General features: G+C 40.4%; 1 protein-coding gene across 1 annotated transcript; it reads right to left on the minus strand.

Annotated features, from left to right (window-relative positions):
• Window positions 1-4,447: 4,447 nt before the first annotated feature.
• tnfaip2a (tumor necrosis factor, alpha-induced protein 2a) lies at window positions 4,448-17,623 on the minus strand. Its single transcript, XM_042095713.1, has 12 exons — window positions 17,481-17,623; window positions 16,301-16,453; window positions 15,504-16,173; window positions 14,985-15,099; window positions 14,354-14,476; window positions 13,419-13,513; window positions 13,129-13,221; window positions 12,732-12,858; window positions 12,298-12,423; window positions 11,503-11,658; window positions 10,775-10,896; window positions 4,448-6,606 (listed from the first exon to the last, which is right to left on the minus strand). The coding sequence occupies exons 1-12, from the start codon at window positions 17,521-17,523 to the stop codon at window positions 6,459-6,461; spliced, it is 1,971 nt and encodes a 656-aa protein (XP_041951647.1). The 5' UTR covers window positions 17,524-17,623; the 3' UTR covers window positions 4,448-6,458.
• Between the last annotated feature and the right edge of the window lie 745 nt (window positions 17,624-18,368).

Consider the following 18,368-nt stretch of genomic DNA (forward strand, 5'->3'; position numbering starts at 1 on the left):
CAGGTGCTGTTGAGAGGGAACATTCTACATTTTCACTGAATTCTACTTTGACTGTGTTGTTCATGATTTGATTCTCAAACATTTCATGGCCAGCGGATAAACAACTCCTTTGACATAACTGACCCAAAGAAGTGCTGTTTTTCATTCCCTTTGGTCGATGTACTTACATTCACTACGTCTGGAAACCCACATGTGTTCCAAGAAGCAAATGAAATCAGTGAGAGCGAACAAGGCCTCCACTGTCACCAATGTACCACAAACCAGTTGACAATCCAGATATGCTCAGAGCATTTCTACATCTGTTCCTGATCACTCAGTCTTGTCCCTGACCATGACGTTCAACCTTTGACCTCAGAGCAAGAGGAATCAGTGACCAAACACACCCAAGTCTGCAGAAGAATGTCCTTTGAGCTTGGTGTTGGTAGTAGTATGCATAATGGTTCAAGTTAAAGGAAAAGTATGTTTTGCCATCACGTATAGTGTTGGGTCTTTAGGCCTATATAGTTTTAGTTTTAAATTGCTTTAAAACTTAAACTGTTTACCATGTTGTTGAGTCGCTTTGGCTAAAAATGTGTCAGCCAAATGTAATGTAAATGTAGTTGTAGTCCAATATAAGTCCAGGTTTGTTTATAATGAAACTCATGTCATGTCACTTGCAATTTTGTACTTGTAAAAAGCCCATTGTTTTGTTAGGACAGGTTTCAGGGACATTCCAGAACTGCACTGAAAGTGTAAACTGGATTGTCATTGACTATTGCTTTTAACATTCTGAATCAGAATTTGTACTGGCATAATCTTTCTTGATACAATACCCCAGCACCACACCTGCCTGACCTGTGGACACCAGCATTTTTCATTTGTGTAGGCCTGTAGTGATGATTTCATTGGAAATTAGATATGTTTTACAAAGTAGCCTGAACTACTTTTTCTATCTTAACCTTGATTTCTCCCTGCATGTAGGGATTTCTCTCTTTGCTGTAATTCAACTTCTTTCAATGTGAGATCACTTGCAAAGTTTATAACTGTTGCTAAAATATAGCCTACCGGTCAAAGGGAAAAGTTGAATAGGCTACAAATTAGAATTTGGTCTTCACCGAAATCATAAGTGAGGAAGAGAACTTATAAGAAAGCAGAAACCACAACAAGTAAGTTCCATGTGTCTCTCTAATTCAATTATTAAACTTAATTGTGTACAACATTGATTTTTGCATAAACAATCAGGGGAAACAGCTATCTACAAATAATAGGCTATAAAATAGTTTTTCTCTCTCCTTGCCAGACATAGTAGTCTACCTGTAAATGCTGTAGGTTACAGGAGAAATGAGACCACTTCAAGGGTATAACAGTAGAATGGCAGAGAAGGAGCTCAATTCCACCTCTAAAAACAGCATGCAGGTGTTAGTTATTGGAGCTATGTAGCACCTAGCCTGAGGCACACCGAAACACTGCTAGCCTTACAACAACAAGAATGGTAACAGGCTACAGACATTAGTTTGATTGCTTTTTTTAATTGCTGCTGAAAAAACTCTTATGACAGCATGACTGATCAGTAATGTGGTCTGTGGTCACGGGGAGACGCGAAATGTAACACACTTTTCTAGACTGACCGAGTTCCAAGCATGGTTCCAAGTGCCAGCTGCTGTAGACATAAAAGTCTCCACTAGAGGGAAGCATAGCACAGTTCACTATGAGCAGCTGAAGTCGTCTTGATACTTCTGCAACATCATCATTCGGTTGAGCACTTTGGTGGCGTAAATGATGATAAGAGCATGGATGGCGATAGATTAACCTAATTTTGCATTTTGGCAAGGAGAGGAAATGATTATGCTGAGATTCAGACCTACAGACAACTCAACCTTGTAATGCAACACATATTGATTATGTACATTTACCTCTATGACCACAGTGAGAATTTTAAGTCAAATCTGAAACAATGAATCCCCTCTCATAAGGGGTTCATTGTCTACTGCATGATAAAGACACACTCTAGCCTTACGAACTATCAGCAGAGGAATCATATCAGACGCTAAAAGTTTGACCTTATTTATACCTTCCTGGCATGTTGCCTTTGTTACCAGACGTGTGTTTGAGCTGCCTGGGGCTTGCAAAGGCCTGTTTGGAGTTTTTGGAATCTTTGGGTCATTAATGTTTTTCAGCTGTTTCTTTTGGGTTATTGCATCATCATAAAGAGAGCTGTGAGCATGCATGCTTATCATATGAAATTTGCTATTTGTATCTCACACACACTGCACACACTTTGTTATTCATGTTACACATATCAGACATAGACATACACAAACATACACAGACACACAAACTGTGTGTGTGTGTGTGTGTTTGTTTGTCTGTGTATGTTTGTGTACTCATGAAATTGTGTACTCATGAAATTGCTGTGTTGAAATTGACACAAAAATGTGTTGTCCCTGAGCACACACAGCAATGTGTCATTTTAAAACATAATTTCTTAGAGTCTGTTTAGGACCTCCTTAAAATTACAAACCAGAGACGTCATGGAAAAGAAGCCCAGGGTTATACAAACACTGAGGAACATTCGAAGGAAAGTTTACAGGGTGGGGGGGAGAGCACCCCTTTCTGAGTTTCAGTTTGGACTAATCTAGGCACTTCAGCAATTGCCTCCTATACACTCTTAAAACAAATGTGTTGAAAACAACAAAACTTGCGTTGTTTTTAACACATGACTGTTTCCAGATAGGAACCACACAGCTTATGTTGTTTCCTTTTTTATTATTTGTTACACAATATTTGTTGAAAATAACACAACTTGCATTGAAAACAACACAACTTTTTTAACACATCTCTGTGTCCAGATATATGGGACAACACATTTTAAGAGTGTATTGAACTTAGTTGAGTTAGCATGCATGTGAATCTGTCAGTGTGTGAATGGCATCTGTCTGCATTTGGAGAAATGCATAAAAACTGTATTGTTCTATGAAAGAAAAATATGAAATATATATATATATATATATATATATATATATATATTTCTAACAAAAACACAATGTGATTCTGAGAGCAGGATGATATTGTATTTCTTTACACTGGTCTCTTTTCAAATAGTTTCCTGCCTTCAGTCATTTAAAGAGTTTTGTTTTGTTTGCATTACCCCAGACTGTAATGATACACTTTCTGTTATGACAAGCACGGTACCAGTGAATACATGTTCTGGGGTATGATTTGTGCAGTCAGACATGTTTACCCCATGATTACCACCACAACCAACACCCTTGCCTGCCATGCATCTGGGTAAATGGTTCTGTGGCAGCGGATGCAAGTATAACAGAGTAATGAACAGCAGAGGTTTTATGTTGACCTGAGAAAGTCAGGGTCTGGAGTAGGGGGTGAGATGCCCTGACAAAAAAAAATCATGCACCCTTTGGGGACATCTGATGTATAAAAGTTACAAATATTGAACATAACATATTTTAACTAATTTTCTAACTGTAAAGAATAATGTTTAGTACTATGTGCTATCACACAACTGAACTCCAGGATATTATCTCAAACATAGCTGAACACTTACAGTGCACTACAACAGGCACAACTGAGACCCATAACATCCATCTGTTTCTCGTCTGTGAGCTATTCACCCATGCCTGTGCCAAACAGCCTGGCAGTCAATTGTTACAGGAAATTCCAAAATCCAATGGAGTTTCATTTTTGCACTGCAATTCCAAATTCAAGAGATACTCTCACAGATGAAATTAGATACAAAGACCAGATCTACTAACTCAAAGAGTTATACAAAATTGTTTAATTCTTCCAGAAGTGTTCAAGTGGAATGTAAGGTTATATGGATTGAGGAATTGATTTAGTCACAAACTTCAATAGGCACTGTTTATCTTTTTATTTCATGTTTACCAAAACAATACATTAACTTTACAGTACAAGTTTATACACATCTCAGGATACAAGGCTAATCTACAGCAAAAACAAATAGATGCATGCACTGCTAGAAGCACCTAAAATGGGACTATTATGGTTAACAATAACAATTCGTAACAAAAAATTAGACAGCATATATCACATGCAAGGTCTGAATTCCCTTGAGTCAGATATAGAAACAAAGAATGGCCTGACTCACACCCATGGCACAGAGCCATGTGAAGTGGGTGCTTGGGAACAAAGATCCTTGATAACTCTGCCTCAACCCCCTCGATAAGCAGACTTTGTCAGAACCCTGTCACTTGTGATCCCCTGCTGTCCATTATGATGTCATAATCACAATGACTGTACGTGATGTGTGTGAGACGACACATGCTCATGACACGGCTAGAGTCATTCAGTCCCATGTGCATATAAAGTGTGTTTGTTATGTGGATAAAGAGGTCCTTTCTCCCTTTTTCTATCCCTTATTCTGTGTGTGTGTGTCTGTGTGTGTGTGTGTGTGTGTGTGTGTGTGTGGGGGGGGGGGGGGGGGGTTGGGGGTATTCTCATGTGTAATGTGTATTCTCAAGTCTCTCTCTCCTCAAAGCACATGATAAATCATCTGTGAATCACATACGCTGAGCCTATCATAGTATATTATTATTTACTACAATATACTACAGTATAATAAGTTATGTCATTTTGCGGAAATAAGTGAATCTTACTGAGTAAGCTTGATTAGGCTATCTGAGGCAGTAACTGGTCTGAAGAACTCAGCCATTCAAATTAAAATATACAACAGTGGAGTCCACACAAAACAGCTTACAGAGAATCCACTAAGCAAATACCTTTAGTTAAAAAGTCTATAAAACTGTAAGTCAAAGGCATTTATTTAACTCTGCATATGCATGCATATCATAGTTAAGATATGTAAATATGAACTTATCTGAACATACTTTATACAGTACACTGGATATAAATAATAAATCCCTATTTGTATTTTGTATTAAGTATTTGAATTTAGCTTATCTCCGTAAATTTCTAAGAGCAGATGGGAGTTGAAAGAAGTTGAGACAGCAGCGAAGTGGAGAGCAGTGTTTCGGGACCGCGTCTCTCTCCGCCATCAATTCATGTTCGCGAGAATGTCTACCCCACCGACTGGGCAATCTGTCCGGTACAAGCGCCTGTCGTCATAACAACCAAGACAGACCATTTCAATTGCACCGCCAGTGAATTATTCAGGATGTCACATAATTAAGCATGCTGCAGGAGTTGTGTTTCAGCTACGCAGAAAAAAAGAAGGTGTAAGAAAAACAACTTCTTTTTTTTTTACTTTAATTGCTTTAAATACCTTACAACAGCCACACACAAACTTCCAAAACAGAGAAGAAATCACTCTTCTGTAACTGAGTTTGGTGGAGACTAGTCTGTGCCTCGCAGAACAGCATTTCACTGACTGACAAGGAAACTGCAGTACCCACCAATTGACCATGACCACTCAAACAGAAACAGGGAATAAACAAGCATCTTCCTGCGTGGAGAATTCCCGGACCATGTGGGAGAAAAGTTAGAAGGGACCTTTGCAGTAAATTAGGAACATTCTACTTCTCCACACTGGATGGGGGGGATCTACTATCCATCTCTGGCACCAGCTTTTAGTAGGGGTCGGGAAATAACGTACACAAATCTCCCTGCTTCTGGGAAGAGCCCAACTCTCCTGACAGGCGGTAAGAGGCTTTTCCACCTGAAGTCTCTTGAGTAGTGAGTCACCATTATGGTCAGGAGATTGATACGGAAACCCCACTCCATAATGTCTAAGGAAACAAAGTTTCCTTGTTGTTAGTCTCACTGCATCCTGTATGTTTGATTAGTGCCTGGTCCATTTCTACGGCTAGTAGTGTAGCTAGATGTAAACCAATATCATATCTCCCTGTCCTGATAAGTTGGAAGTTGTGCAGATTGTACGAATTGCTGTGAAATTGTGAGGAGAATTTCAGCAAATAATGCACTCAATGGTATAAACTGAAATAGCTGAACTGTCTTCAAGGCTTTGGGATAGTCTGCTACAGGCTATCTTCTGTAACTCTTCAAGGAACGATTTAATGTTTAACAAGAGTTGAGCGTCTCCATTTATTAATGGCCATATAACACAATTGGAGAGTTATGTCTCCACATTCTCCACATTAAACGTTTCAGCTGTTGAAGGATTTGTAGAGTTTAAGTGGTATGTTACCCATGATCACTAATGATGTGCTTATAGATATTCCTGTGTCATGCCATAGGACATGGTTCCATGGATTTTAATACCTGATGTTGATATGGGGACATAAATTGACCCTGGTTTTTGAGTCAAATACTTGACAAAGTGACCAAGCTTTGTCGAAACACCAAATTTCAATGTTACATCCCCTTAGTCATTAACAGTCTACACAGTACCAACAGGTTATTATCTCCAGTAGCTAACTGAAATAAACATCTGTTTATTTATCAAATCATTAGCCTTTCTAGGTACTAGACTAGAAGTGAGTAAATCACATAGTAAGGCTGAGGCGTGGCCTGCTTTTCTCCAACTACTTGACAGGAACCTTGGTGAAGAAAACTGGAGCGGGTCTCTTGCTCAAGGTGCCTCGGTTCTCCGACAGGCTCTCCCGAATCCGGCGAATATCCGTGTTCGTGAGGTGGGCTTTCAGATACAACAATGCAAGGATGTGCTTCTCACTGAAAGATGGACAGGGAGAGAGAGAGAGAAAGAGAAAGAGAGACAGCGGGAGAGGGAGATTTACTAATTTGATAAAATTATGATTTGATGATTTAGACAAAATATTAATTTCACTCAATAATTCACGATTAATTGCCAGGAAACAATGCTTTGAAAAGGAAGCCAGCATTTTCTGAGTGCCAGTAATATAATATCACCTAAATCAAGGTTCCCATTAAAAACTATACATCAAATATTTATGATAATGACATACATGAATGCACATTTACCAAGTCACTCATAAATGAACCATCTGATTTGGCACAATATTAACTCTCATATTTAGCCATAAAAAGGATTCTGTTTACAACATGATATGTGATGATCTTAAAAAGACACAACAGAAGATCCAGGACTCCGAGATCCAAGATCCAGAGCGATTCAGCATTGAGCAATAGTGAAAAATAATCAAATCCCTTCTTCTGTGGTCTCAATCATCTCATTTATTACAAGAGAACACTCAGTATTGTTCTGTTGGCAAAGGGGGTTTACACAAATTACTAACACACTGAACAAAGCTTTGGACAAAGGCGTCTGCTAAATCCATAACCATAACAACAATAACAACAACTTGCATTTTATATAGTGCTTTATCTAGGCACCCAAAGTGCTTTACAGTAAAGGGGAAACCTCACTAACTACCCAACAATGTGTACCCACTTAAAGGGAAACTTGGCAGGATTTCCCCCTCTGCTGGAGAAATTGCACATTATGCTATTTCAAACTGTGTGAAAAGGTAATGATAAAGCACATGGATTTGTTTACAAGCTAGCGAACTGTTAGCATAAGTTTGGCAGAACTATGTGGATGTTACAAGGTAAGAAACACGATTTAAAACGAGTTTCTTGTTTCTCACTTCTCTTTCCGGGACGGTAGTCTCAATGTTGCAAGGTTGGTTTTCCGCCTGGGGACGCTAGGCGCAGCAGGGAAAGTCACCATTTTCACCGGAACAGGTCATTTAACCATCCAAATGATTTCTAAACGGGTTTATTAAGTTGAAATAGTTGCCAAGTTCCCCTTTAAAAAACTATTATTTTTTGACCCATCACTCCGATTATTTTTCACCCCTTAACATTTTTTTCTTGAGGCAATGGACTCGTGTGGAAATTTTGTATTTCCTTGACAGGAATTTGCTGAGTAAACATAACGTTCGGTAAATGGGGATTTTCCTCAGCCTTTTCCCACTCATTAAATAAGGGTGCCAATAATTCTGGAGGGCACAGTGTTAATTATGCATTTCCATCTTACTCAAGGTATTACTACCATGAATACAATAAGAGGAAGCCAATGGGGGGGGGGGGGGGGGGGGAGCCTCTCTCTTGACTAATACGCGGGAACTGTGCATCATACAGTTCTTTCCAGCAATTTCCCATCTGCATTAGAGCAGGCTTGAGCAAGTCAGCATATCGACACGCATGCCTTCCTGGCACACCAGGAAGGCATGCTTGTCTTTTGGTTTCCTAGGTTACCTGTCCTACCTATTGGTGCCAAACCACATGAAAGAGCCTATAACTTCCAGATGAAAAAAGGAACAGATGAAAACCAAAAAATACCCAAAGCGGTCAGGCAAAGGTTATCAACTAGCTTCCAGCAGTCCCGGCGTCATGGGGGGGCTTTGAGGGGCCAGGCCCATCCTGGAAACCATCTGTGCCCGCCCTGGACGAGCTTGGCTGCACCAACCAACCCCAATCCCATAGATTGATTTTGAACACTTATTAAATGTAGGCCTATATTATACGTTTGTCAATCTAGCAAGTAGCAAATAAATAAAATTTCCCGTGAGGGAAATTTGGTCTCTGAATTTAACCCAATCGGTGAATTAGTGAAACACAAACAGCACACAGTGAGGTGAAGCACACACTAATCCCGGCGCAGTGAGCTGCCTGCTACAACGGCGGCGCTCGGGGAGCAGTGAGGGGTTAGGTGCCTTGCTCAAGGGCACTTCAGCCGCGGCCCACTGGTCGGGGCTCGAACCGGCAATCCTCCGGTTACAAGTCCAGAGTGCTAACCAGTGGGCCACGGCTGATTATATAATAATAGATATTATACATCTGCGCCCTGTGCTCCTGAAAGATGTGCTGATTGGCCAGAATAGCATCTGTCTAAAACACTGTTTTCACATTTGAAGAGCGAGGACTGTGCAAAAACTGTGTGCAAGATTTTATGTTGAGCGCACACGCTGAGCAGACAGCTAGAGGATTATGACAGACTGCAATCAAGGACCACACCTGAAACTTCTTAACCTGTTGAGGAGTGAATTCTTTTCCTGGCTCCTTCTAGAGTGCTACGCAAAATTCTATAGTTTCAGTGTTCTTTATACAGTTTATGGGAAAAATCTCTGTGGGTAATTGTCGCATCATAGTGAAAAAACCTCAGTTCGCGAACATTCTAACCACATATTTGTGACCGTACTTCTCAACAGGAAATAACCATAAGACAATGACAAGCATCAGAGCTACACTGAGAAGATGATACTTCAATGTCACTGACCAGACACTGTTACCTCCCACTCCAGCTGTCCACACCCATGAAGGATTGGGTTCTCTTTCAGTTCAGAACACCTCTAGACCAAACCCAGAGGCTCTAAATTAACAATGACAGCCTATTTTTTCACTCCCAAGAGGGGCAGACATTTTGTGGCTATGTTACAGCATGAACCGAATGGTGTTCCCGACTAGAGGTAGAGCTTTACTGATACTTCACAGGCAGAGCTGATCCCTGAGATGATAAGAAGGTGCAGCTCACTTGTGTGCTTCTGTTGTACTTTATTTAATACTTTATTCAATACAGATAGAAGGTCAAAGGTCATAGTGTGGATCTTTCCAGGGTAATACAACGTTCAATTTAGCATTATATCATCCCCTGACATTATATTTATCATCCCCTGACATTAAGCAGATAGTGCTGATTAGATTTCCGTCTAGTTTTCTTTGTTTTCATCATCCCAGGACCCCAATAAAGGTCAGCCAAGCTGAACAACCCTGCTTCATCATCCATCCAGAAACCCAAAGCCAAAACAAAGCAGTCAATCAAGAGCGAGCCATGGAAGGCATCCGGTTTCAGGGTTGTGAAGAAAAATTATCAGGTCATTAAACTGTAACAACAACACAGGGGGAAGAAACATTTTCCCACCAGCTTTCTGTAGATTAATTGTAATAGTTTGTGGTTCCATTTCAGGGTCGCATGATGACTGATAGTCTAACAATGTCGAAAGATTGTTCTATCAGAATACATTTTTAGGCAACATTAACAATGAAAGGAAAAACCACATTCTGATAGTTCCACTGAGCTGAAGTGCCAGAACAGAAGTTCATAAAGCCCTGGGTTTTCCCTGCAATGAAATGATTTGGAGAGGCTCCAGAAAAATACAAAATGTCCAGACCACTGACAACCATACCTTCCAGACACACCTTTAAGTGTCCTCGGTTACCTTTTCATATTCACAATATGGTAAGGTGATTTGACAAGGTGCACAGTTATAAAGTTGACATTTTTAAAATACAAAAGTCATTTTAATTGTATTTTAAAATTATATTCAAAATTAAATTCAGCAAACAAAACACCAGTTGGTGATGTCATGTCACCCCATAGCACATATATTATGGGATAGCATATTATGCAGGTTTCCTAGGCTACCAGGCTGCTTAGGGCGAGGTTTTTTTTCCAAGTAAGCAAATAGTCAACTCAGCCCTGATTTGTGTAAACAAATGATCCCTATACAAGCCCTAGCCATTACATGAGCATGAAGCTTTGCTCCATTTCCGACACATTCATTTTAGCTCACTGTATGGTACAGCCAGAGATTCTGATGAAAAGTCGTTCCTATTTGAGCTCCACAGCCAATCAAATTACAGAAATGACAAATTACGGAGGCAACTTGTTGACTGACTGAAATTATAAAATGCTCCCCCAAGCCTCTTTTTTTGCTTCCTATTCGAGTGCAAGGATTGTGTATAAACACAACATGTTTTAGTCCACACTGAATAGACAGCAAAGGGACAGTGAGAAGCCATTTTCCTGATTTTGACAAAAAAATTATTGGAATAGAATTGAGGACTGCTCTGTTATTTGTCACCCTCAAGTTAGGTCAGTGTTCCTTTGTGGATTGCAGTATAGAAAGGGGCCTACCTGAGGTCAGGGTGCTCTCTGGCTAGAGTAACGATCTCCAGCTGGATGGCTCCTGGGTCCTGCAGTCTGACCACCTCCGCCAACTCACACACGACCTTGTCCAGCCAGCTGTTCTTAGAGCCCTGTAAAAGTAGCATTGACATCCTTTTAAATATTTTTACTCCCTAGCTTTTACTGTAAATCAGTATAAGTGGCATTTTTTGCCCTTTTCTTTTGATCTTATTGGTTTAGCTTTTATTTTTTGTCATTTTATACGTTTTTACCTTTTAGTTTTACTTTTATTTATTGTTATATTTTGACCTTTTTGTTTCATTTTAACTGATTATTTTTTTCTTTTTGTTAAGCAATTTGTACAACTGCCGGTGTCTTTAATGTGCTTTATGAAAAAAATAGCATTACAGTTGGCATAATGGCATTACTGTAAACACACCAATCATGTTGATAAATGACTAATGAGCATTTCAGCCTATTTTTTTCAATATGTTATTAAAACATGCAAACAACTAAACGTTAAAACCAACTGTCCGGTATTATCATCATCCATGTTATTTCCTGCCATGACGAAAATCCACCCATGGTCATTTCCCATTCCTAAAGTGGGCAGTGCATAGTAAGATAAGGACCCAGCTAAATGAAATAATGTTGTGCCTGGCTGTGTGTGTGTGTGTGTGTGTGTGTGTGTGTGTGTGTGTGTGTGTGTGTGTGTGTTTGTGTGTGTGTGTGTTTACCATGTCAATAAACAGTGTGTTGAGTTTTTTGCTGTCCTCACACAGCAGCGTAGCAGCAGCTTCCTGCTGTTCACGGTCCTTCAGCTTCATCTTCCTTTTAAGTAGCTTCTTCACATAATACGTGATCACTTCAAAGTGGAGCTGTCCCAGTAGCTCCTGAGCACACACACACACACACAGACACACAGAGAGAGAGAGAGAGAGAGAGAGAGAGAGAGAGAGACACACACACATGCACACACAACCAGAAACATACATTAACAAATACACATCCGAATCCGAAACAGAATCAGAATCTGGTCCAATCAGAAATGTATAGTTTGACCAGACCTAACTGTATAAGGTATAATGGGTAACAAGTTTGTGACTGTTTGTGACGTAGAGGAAATCATTCCTCTTATTTACAGATCTCTGTGCAGTCCCTGGTCCAAAAGTATGTGGTTTACCGATACATTAAGCTTAGCAAAGAACCACATTGCACAAAACTGGAGTTTACAGTAAATGATAAACGTGTGTGGTTGACTTTTGCAAGGGAAGGGTGTCGGAACGTGATAAGCCTTTCCACAGTTTTAACAGACTCTCTTTGCCTTTATTTATTTTTAGCCATGTGCTGTAAGTGAATTGTTTTAATGTTACCCTTATCTTTCTCTCTCTCTCTCTCTCTCTCTCTCTCTCTCTCTCTCTCTCTCTCTCGCTCCTCTACACAGGGCTGTGGCCACATGAAAGACCTATTATTCTTGAATGTTTGCAGACAAATTATACAAATCAATACAGCCACTTGAATGTGACACATACCTCTCTGCAGATAGGCTTGAGGTCCCTGAACTCGTAGCTTTGTCCTTCCAGGATCCCCACCAGTTCGTTTGGAACCCCTTGCTTTGCCGAAAACCAAGAGTTCGTCCAAATATTACCACAGTGCACCTGTAGAAGAAAACGGCATTCATATGTGATGACACTGTACAATGACTCAGAGTATTTCATTATGAACTTTTATTTAACAGCTGTCAAGTGCTAGTGCTTCAGTGACTAAAATCAAAGTATTCAACAGGCGGGGGTTCACATCCATATGATCCTGTGACTCATGAGGCCACATAACATATTATTCTAAAGGCACTGATCTAATCTATAAATATATGCTGTATACATGAAAAACATTGGAGGACATAACTGGATAGATATTGACCTTTCCTTGGTGTGTAGGGAAGGGGTAGAGAGTGATTTTAACCAACCTTCAGCTCCTTGAGTATCGGACACAAGAAGTACGAGTGGCAGTAGTCCTTGAGTTTGGCCAGTATAGACAAGCAAGTGGTCCTGGTCTGCTCTTTAAAAAGCTTCTCCTTTTTTTCCACAAACTCCCTGTGAAAAACCGTACATGACAGCTTAATAACTACTAGCTTAAAGATATATTTGGGAGCAAACTATTCATTTTGCAGTATGCATGTGTGTGTGTGTGTGTGTGTGTGTGTGTGTGTGTGTGTGTGTGTGTGTGTGTGTAGTACTTTTTCCTATCTTCAGAACATGGGTGTTAAAAATCACATAGGATGTTAATATTACAAGTCAGTTGGGACATTAATAGTTAAATTATATCAGTTGTACTTATAACTGTGTTGATTCTCTCATTCTCACCTGAACTGCTCAATGCTGACAAGATTAGCCTTTATAACTGCTCTTGAAGTCTCGCGGCGTCCTTTTGAAAAATCCTCTAAAGCCTTCTTGTAGCTGAAGGAATGGGAAAAAAAACACTGTTCATATTTTGTGACCTGTTCACAATATCAGGCCATTACAGATTACATTCCAAGTCTTGTTGACTTGGATGACTAATGTTTGTATGGTCAGAATTGAATTGTATCAGGAAGTGCAGGGACTGCAACAGGGACCCTGTTATAACTTTGATTTGAATACTGGCTGTACTGCACCTTACTAAGAAGCTTTCCAGCGGGCACTGCAGCCTCTGGACTTTCACGTCGTCTCCCAAAATAGTCAGGGCCTCTTGAGCAAGTGGAGTCGCCAACTGCCAGGGTAGATTATGGGGGTACAGGTTACATAAAGTAAGAGGCATGAAAGTTATTTGTAACGCACACCAACTGTTTTCTAGGGAGATGCTAGCCACTGGTAGAAAGTTCAAATGGTAAAGAAGTGCTGCACACTCTGGCTCCATATGCCACGTCTTTACTCAACAAAATATGTTTCCTATAAGGCCGAAAAATCTGATGAAGGCCTTTTAGGCCGAAACGTATTTTGTTGAGTAAAGACTTAGCATATGGAGCCAGGGTGTGCGGCACCATTTTTACATAAGAGGCATGCCACGGTTACAGAGCAACAGCAGCTACCACTGTGTGACATACACTACACTGAAAGAGTAATCCAATGGCCTCACAGACACAGACACACACACACACACAGCCTCAATACTCAATAGTAAACATCCAATGGACACCGGCAGACTCCATCTAAAAAGATTATTTTGTCTCTCCTGACAACGTAAAAACACGCTTAATCCATGCTAATACCTGGAAGTAGAGATGCTTTTGATATAACAGGGCAATTCCACGGAAAATTTACTTTTTGTCACCTTTATAACGCCAGTGAAATGCCTTGGCATTTGTATGATGTGAATGATAACATTCATTTTTTGCGCATTTTTTCTCATGTACATTATTCAGCCAAAATTAGCAAATGCTCAAATTTCATGTAATCATTCACATCATACCATACCATCACATTTTATTGGCGTTATGGATGTTACAAATATTGCCCAGCACTGATCTATGAATGTGCTGCAGACCTCTTCAATCAAACACTAATCTGAGTGCAGTGAGCATTAGGGAATAGACATAGATTGCAGACTGACCCCAATGATGTCGATAGCTAAATGGCTAACATAGTATCCGTCTATTTGCTCTGGCCAGTCCCCACGGATCCACCTCTCCTCCTCAGTCCTCAGGGCGTTGGTGAGCCAGTCTCTCACTGTAGCCTGCAAGAAGCCATGGCACAAGTTTAAACATGTTATTATAAATGATGCCAAAACAGGAAAGGCTGTTTGGAACAGACGCAGTCGCTTGGTACTAGACAAGCCAACCTGCTGAAATCTGGAGGAGCATGCTTAACGACACACTATGTGACATACAGCTGTTATTTGTGAACAGTGATGGGAAAATAGTCAGGGGGAGACTAGTATCCACCAGGAAGTAGTGGTGCAAACCATGATGTCATTTTCAGAGCAAACAATGATATTGTGATTTCTTTCGACGACTACTACTCTCAGTGTTAAAAAAAGGGGAATATTCCCACACTCGAAAACGACATGTGTGACACACTTGTGTATTATCACTGACGAAAACAACTATGATTAAGTGCTCAAAGAACACAGTAACACAACACAGATGCTTCTAGAATGGATCTGGAATAGATTTCATTCTGGTAGAACCACATTCTATGTGACTGTGGAATTTCTAGGATTGTTTTCAGAGCTGCATTTTTACCTCTTTGTATGACAGATACTGCTCCTCTAAAGGCTTGATGTCGTCCTCTGAGAGCAATGGCCCCAGAGAGTCACTGTCTAGGTGCTCCTTTAGTTCCTTGTGCTTCAACACATCCCTGAAACACACCAATGTAATGGTTTGGTTTGCAGTTTAGTACACTCTAAAAACAACTGCTGACTCAAAGTAACTCAGACAATTACTATTGTGTGATAGATAGATAGATAGATAGATAGATAGATACTTTATTGATCCCGAGGGGAAATTCAAGGTCTCAACATGTTTAAAACATTTATACTAAACCTAACACTACATATAACTTAATTAAATCAAAGCAACGAGATGACTGAGTTAACTTGTGCCAGAAAATCCTTTAGAGTTCTATTATTCCAAAGCAATCTAATCTAATTTTGATGCATTTCTGCCACACCCTTTCAAACAAACAAACCCCGTTTACACTTTTATTGAAAGTGTTGTTGGTCACACACACACACACACACAGCTAAGCTTGCTCCCACTCACGTAGGATAGTAGCTGTTGGTCCAGAGAAGCAGATAGGTGCAGTCCTCCACATCCAAGCTGGTCTGGGCGAACTCCCGCAGGCGCCTGGAGAAGGCTTGGTGATACAAGCGGGCGTAGATTTTACAGATCTCTAGCTCATCGGGGTAACAGTGTTTTACGTCCTTCACGACTTTTAGTAGATCTGATTGTACCCTCTTTCCAATCTTACACACCTGTTTCTTCAGGGCCGTGGACAATTTGTCTGTGCCCTTTTCTTCATCCTCCGCTTTATTGATCCGCGCGTCCACGATCTTCTCGAGGAGGTTGTTATGGTTCAACAGACACTGCCTCGGCCGCCAGTCCGGTACTTGTTGTCCCTCAGGTTCTAGCCAGTGTGTGTCCTGTTCGTCCTCCTGCAGTATCGAGATCACGGCGCTGCGTAATTCTGTCAGATGCTTCTCACCGGGCTTGTCCCCGAACGTTTCATGTATAACCATCCACTGACGCACCTGGAGCATCTCGTAATCCATCTGAAGTTGGTCTATCTCTTTGGCTCTCCCATCGACATCGACCGAGTCTTGATCAGTGCCCAAACCGAAGATTGCATTTTCCCTCGCTATTAGCTGCCGGCCGGCTTCAGCCAGATGGTTCCGATGCAAGTTCTCCTCAAAGCTCAGGACCACCACCGGAACTGTACACATATCAAGTCGATTAAATACAAAATCCAACATCTGAGTATTAAAAAACAATTATATGAAATATTAAATAGGTGTTTTGGCACATAAGGAAAAGGCAGCGTAATAAACAGAATAATGCACCTGTTTCTGGAACAGCGTCTATGTCACACACCCCAGTTTTGGTTCCTCGGAGACCTTTGAACGGAAGTTTGATCTTGGGTTTGAACTTCTTCCCATCATTCGCAGCTTTTTTAGCCACTTGACTGCAGGCCGCTTCTGCGTTCTCTGTAACGTCTGCAAACGACATGTAGACTATAGTTATGGAAACGCGAAGCGCACACTACATATATTCTATTTTGCACCAATAACCCATGACTTAATATCCGTATGGACGCCGCCTACGTTATAAAATAGAGTCTCGGGATTACCACGCACTACCCATTGGGGAGTATCGGGTATCACATATGGTAGTAGCCTACTGTAGCCTATCACTTGATGGAGCTGTGTGATGTGCTAGTAGGAAGTGGACTCAATCCCGCCGGTACTCAATTTACGCAAAGGTAAATGGAATAGAAGGGAATGGACTCAATCCCGCCGGTACTCAATTTACGCAAAGGTAAATGGAAGAGAACTTTTTGAACGACTAAGTCATTCGTTAAACAAAACAACAAATTAATTTAACCTAATGATAGGCATGGGTAAAACAGAGTATTCTAGTATTAGGCTAATAGCCTGCGTAATAACAAACAAATAACTGCGTAAAAACACGTGCTATTGGTTGACATGAGGATTTTTGTTATCTCATAACAAACAATGTTAAAGTTGATAAGCAATGTTGATCAACCTAACCTATAACCCAACATAACATAACATATATGTGTTTTCAAATAAAGCAAAATAATGAACTGACTTGAATAGAAAATGCGCCTTATTAATCGCTTGGAAAGGTATGCATGAACACTTTCCAATCATTAATTAGATTAGATTATATTCTAATCCCATTTTGCCAGGTCCTCTGGTGCCCCCCCGCCCCCCTAAAATAAATAAATCTGTAGCCTACACAGATCTGACTCTGAAAAACAGGCATGGATCGAGCCATTAACAATCAGTCAGTCTACACCGATTCATGGAATAGTATGGTATTGATTGGCGAGCTAAAATATAGGTAGGCTACCTTTAACAACACAGATTCACCATCAATTCCAAAAAAGATTATTGAAAAGCCATCGAAAGGCATAATATCTAGAATCATTACAGTATGGTCCTGACCTTTATGTCAGTCTGTCTGTCAATATAGACATAGTAAGTAGGATTAACCTACCTATAGTCGCCCTCCGGCGCGTAAAATTCGGCAGTTTGACCATTGTCGCTATAATGTGTTCCTCCCAGAGTAACGGTACGTTCTGTTGAAGTGCTGTGTCACTCCCTCTCTTTTATAGCCTAGGCTATGGGGGATGGATGCTGTCATCGTGGACCACTGCAGATGCTGCGAGTTCAACACTTTCGCTTTCACTGTTGATGTAATTCCATTCTATTTTAGAGCGAGTCCCACAATTCTACTCATAATTCCCATTCTCAAGCGCTACACGGTGATCGGCTATATATTTTTTTAAATAAACATGTTAAATCACACAATAAACACATGCAAATCTGAAATTGATGTAGCTCATCTTGTAAAACAAGATGATTGTGTTTGATAGGAAACACGTGTTGATAGGAAAGTAACTTGGTGTTATAAGAGTTTACAGAAATAGGGGTCTGGTCAAAAGTCATATCTCAGAATCTTTTTTGCAGAGAATAAGTCTCGGTTGATTATCTCGGTTGTCTTGTGTATTTTCCAAGTTTTTCAACACCCCCAGTGTGTAAAGTAATAATGAGTGACCTCATTTTCAGGGGTGGGAGACACTGATGTTGCGTCATATTGGAATAGCACTTCAGGGTCGAGGTAACCAGTGAGGAAAGTCCCTAGTATTTTTGAGGTACCATGAACCATTATTATAAGATATAGAATCAGAAACAGACATTTAGAGGATGTAGAGAACATTGCTGATAAAAGATCCTGATGATATCCAAGACTGTTTCCCCACGTGAGAGGTCTTATCTTGACTTGAACTTCCTTTAGAGGTCATTACTGCAAGGCACTTACCCTTTAGCACGAAATAACTTTGTGTATGACTAAAATTAGGCTTAGCGTTTAGCGTAATTTGTT

The sequence above is a fragment of the Alosa sapidissima genome, chromosome 6, assembly GCF_018492685.1.
Source record: "Alosa sapidissima isolate fAloSap1 chromosome 6, fAloSap1.pri, whole genome shotgun sequence".
Classification (NCBI taxonomy): domain Eukaryota; kingdom Metazoa; phylum Chordata; class Actinopteri; order Clupeiformes; family Clupeidae; genus Alosa; species Alosa sapidissima.

Bases quoted from the DNA above. Each gene is read 5' to 3' on its own strand.
- tnfaip2a (XM_042095713.1), bottom strand. From the start codon at position 17,523: ATGGTCAAACTGCCGAATTTTACGCGCCGGAGGGCGACTATAG. The intron at 15,100-15,503 runs GTGAGTGGGAGC...GGTGTGTTTCAG, and splicing joins ACCAACAGCTACTATCCTAC to GGATGTGTTGAAGCACAAGG. The intron at 14,477-14,984 runs GTAAAAATGCAG...GGCTTCTTGCAG, and splicing joins AGTATCTGTCATACAAAGAG to GCTACAGTGAGAGACTGGCT.